This window comes from Lolium perenne, chromosome 2 (genome assembly GCF_019359855.2).
Source record: "Lolium perenne isolate Kyuss_39 chromosome 2, Kyuss_2.0, whole genome shotgun sequence".
Classification (NCBI taxonomy): Eukaryota; Viridiplantae; Streptophyta; class Magnoliopsida; order Poales; family Poaceae; genus Lolium; species Lolium perenne.
In genome coordinates, this window is record NC_067245.2 from 64,588,928 (window position 1) to 64,592,574 (window position 3,647).

The 3,647-nt window shown below is 46.7% G+C and overlaps 1 protein-coding gene across 1 annotated transcript; it reads left to right on the forward strand.

The window, feature by feature from the left end:
* The first annotated feature begins 1,268 nt into the window (after positions 1-1,268).
* Positions 1,269-2,541, forward strand: LOC127332808 (uncharacterized). Its single transcript, XM_051359149.2, has 4 exons — positions 1,269-1,451; positions 1,547-1,652; positions 1,748-1,855; positions 2,060-2,541. Exons 1-4 carry the CDS (start codon positions 1,357-1,359, stop codon positions 2,159-2,161), a joined length of 411 nt encoding a protein of 136 aa, XP_051215109.1. The 5' UTR covers positions 1,269-1,356; the 3' UTR covers positions 2,162-2,541.
* The last annotated feature ends 1,106 nt before the right edge of the window (positions 2,542-3,647 follow it).

Here is a 3,647-nt window from a genome sequence, read left to right on the forward strand (position 1 = left end):
GTTTTACATCATCAACTACTTCCTACATCACACGAAACATGTCGAGAGTTTATCAAAAATTGGATGCGTCTGTTAAAGATGCTCTTACCATATTGCTGTCTGCCTGTCTCCGGTAAGACAAGTTCATAATAATGTGATCAAACTGTCAACATGTTACAAATACTTTTTAAAGAAAAATACTAGTACTAAGGAATGGGTCAGAGACAAGAACTGGAACAGACCTTCGGCTGATCAGCTGATGTATGCAGGTGCTGTCCGGTGCTGCCAAGATTCTCTACCTGCAGCAAGCCTTCTGACCTTTTCATTCATGCGTTTTATATGACAAATCATTGTGTCTTGAGTAGTAGCTCCTGCAAGCCTTGCTAGGGCAGCAAAGTGCTTTGCAAGCTTGACTGCTGCGCGGCTCGCTATTACTACTAGCTTCGAACGTGTGAGGCCGCTCTGCAGATGTGTTGAAGTCTCTCTCTGCCGCGCACCCTGTTACATTGGCAGCAGAGCACACCAGAGTACTTGCTAATCTGCCTCAGGAGATTCAGAAACTCCAGCTTCACTCATACACAGACACCCATCACTACCAACTGATCCGCTCTGTCTGGTCGTCTCTGCCCCATGAATGCATGAGATCGATGGCCGGCCAGAGGTTTCTTTCCTTCCTGCTCCTCTTGGCGCTGCTCACGACGGCGGTGGTCGGAGAAGACGGCACCACCGCCGGCGCCGGCACGAACGAGGCAGGCGCGGAGGCGCATCCACCCGGCGTCGCGTTCGACGTGCGGGCGAGGAAGTGGTGGCCGCGGTACCCGCCGACGGAGGGCCTCGTCAGGGGCAGCGAGCGGAGGGTGCCCAACTCCTCCGACCCGCTCCACAACCGCTGATGTGGATGGTTACACTACCGTCTACCTCCATTCTTGCATAGCTTCTGCTTCGATCCATGGGCGCTCGTGGCTACGGAATTTGGTGGCCCTGTGTGCTTGAGATCGAGGATGAAGATGCCTATACAAATGTAGTAGCTGATTTTGGTTTTGTTTCTTGTTTTTGTCGGTTCGAGTGTTTGTTAATGAGAAATTGACCGCATTTTGCCGGGTTGTGCATACAGATTTAACATCTCCTTCTTCTCAGCTGAATCAGCTCTTTGATTCTGAAATTTAGATGAATTACTAGCTGTTTCATTGGAGCAAATTCGACTTCCACTTTCTATCGCTTCCATTTCTGCGAAAATGGCAACACGTCGGGCAATGGGCCCGCTTGTCAGCCTCAACACCTTGACGGGATCGCCCTCTCGGCTGCGGCAAAACATCAAACGACCTGCGCGCGCGCCCCGCCAGCTCGGCGACCCACCGTAACCGCCGCCACCGCCCGATGTCCGTCGCCACCGGCGTCGCCCTCGCAGTCGCCGACGCCGTGTGGGAGCAGATCAAGGCGGCGGGGCACGCCTCCGACGAGCACCTGTCCATGTAAGTAAACCCAAACAGCACCCCACCTCCCGTCTCGCTCGTCCGCGCCTCGCTCTCTCGAGTCGAGTCCCTGACCGGTCCCGGTGTCCGTGCAGCCTCGAGCACCTGTTCGGCAAGAACATGCTGCGCGCCTGCAAGATCCTCGACGAGGGCGGCGTCCGCCGCGTCACCGGCGCGCCCAGCGGCCGCTCGCTCTTCCTGGTCGGCTACCGTACCTTTCAGCCCCCACAGATGCTCGCGTTAAGGCCGAACTGGCGAGCGACCGGTTGACCACGCCTTTTGTTCTGGCGATGCAGGTGATGGGGGAGTCCAAGAGGAAGGAGGAGTACATCTGCTTCCCGGAGCATCTCTGCACTTGCTACTCTTTCTTCTACGACATCGTCGGACGCGGCGAGCAGCTCTGTGTAAGTGCGCTTCATGTTGCTCTGGTCTCTGTCCAGATCGTTCAGTGAGGCACGAAATTCTTGAGCAGGCAAAAGGATATATTTGGAATCAAAAGAAGCTTTGGGCAGTTACAGTTGCAATTGCAATTGCAATTGCTAGCTCATGGGATCATGTCTACTGAAAATCCTATTTTAATTTTGGGTTTATTGTTTTTGACTTTCCAGTGTAAACACCAGCTGGCAGCGCGGCTTGCAGAGGCTGTCGGACAACACCAGGAGATGGAGGTGACCGATGAGGACCTCGCTCACATGCTTGCTAAGCTCTGATTGCTTGAATATTCAGTAATGCACAGAACGTTTATGAAGGACGTCTTTTTGGGGTTCTCTCACTAACAGTGTTCTTAAAATAGTTGAGCTTAGCTCCATGAATGGGTTTCTATATTGGCATTGGAAATCCTTTGCCGATAAGGGTATGCCACATGGGCTTCAAAAGGGTATGCCATATGGGCTTGAGTTCTAAAAGAGGTCATGGTAAAAGGTGCCATTAGGATATTATCACCTGCTCTATCGTTTTGAAGAACCAGTATCACCTTCCTTTTGTTGTATTCAATGGTTTAACCTACTAGAATATGGAGAGATGTATGGAACTGTGAATTCATCGATCCCTGTGAACTAACCAATGAATTGAGATGAATAGTTTTTCTTTCCTTTATTGCTAAGTTAGCTTTGCGTACTCCTTTCGGATCTCACATTATTTTGAAAAGATGATATTCTTTCTCTATGTTGTTTCTATATGCTTGAGTAGCAGGGAAACATGATATGATACACAATGGCGTATATTCCTGATACTTCAACTTGAGGATTCTAACCATATCCCTCTTCAATAATTCAAATACTCCAGTATTCCACAGTTAAGCATACTTAATTTTGCAAGAGGTCGTCATGATAATAATAATATCTGAGATATGGATGCTAATACACCTGACTGGCTAGTTCCTGGACCAGATGTTTCACTTTATCTGAGTACTTTTGGTTAATTTTGCTACATAACGATGCACTTAGCTGAATAAGTTGGTGTTTTTTCCAGACTTGGTGTACACTACATCTTAAAAACAGCTGAATTAATATTGATGACAATTATTAAGAGTACAAAGAATGTTGAGGCTTGTCTATGATGTATGAATATTGAATCCTGAACAGAGTAACACTGTAACTCTGCAATTTTTGTATGTGTAGACTGTAGGTATGCCATATGGCCATATGGGCTTGAGTTTGCCAAGAGACCATGGTAAAAGCTGCAGCATTACGATATTATTCACCTTCTCTATCTTTTTGAAGAACCATTATCACCTTACTTTTTGCTATATTCAATGATTAGCCTACTAGAAAATGGAGAGATGTATGGAACTGTGAATTCATCATCCCTGTGAACTAATCAATGAATAGAGAGGAATAGTTTTTTCCTTTATTCCTGAGTTAGCTTTGTGTACTCCTTTCACATCTAACATTATTTTGACAAGATGATATTCTTTCCCTATGATGCTTTTCCGTAGTGATGCTTGAGTAGCAGGAAACATGATATCATACACAATGGCACATAGTTACAGGTTTATATTTTTCAACTTGAGGACTTCAGCCATAGGCCTCTTCAATAATTCATACACTCCAGTATTCGAGTATAAAGCATACTTAATTTTGCAAGAGAGCATCATGATGATTATATCTGATGTATGGATACTAGTACACCTGATTAGCTAGTTCCAGGATCACATGTTTCAGTGTATCTGAGTACCTTTGGTTTCTTTTGCTAAAT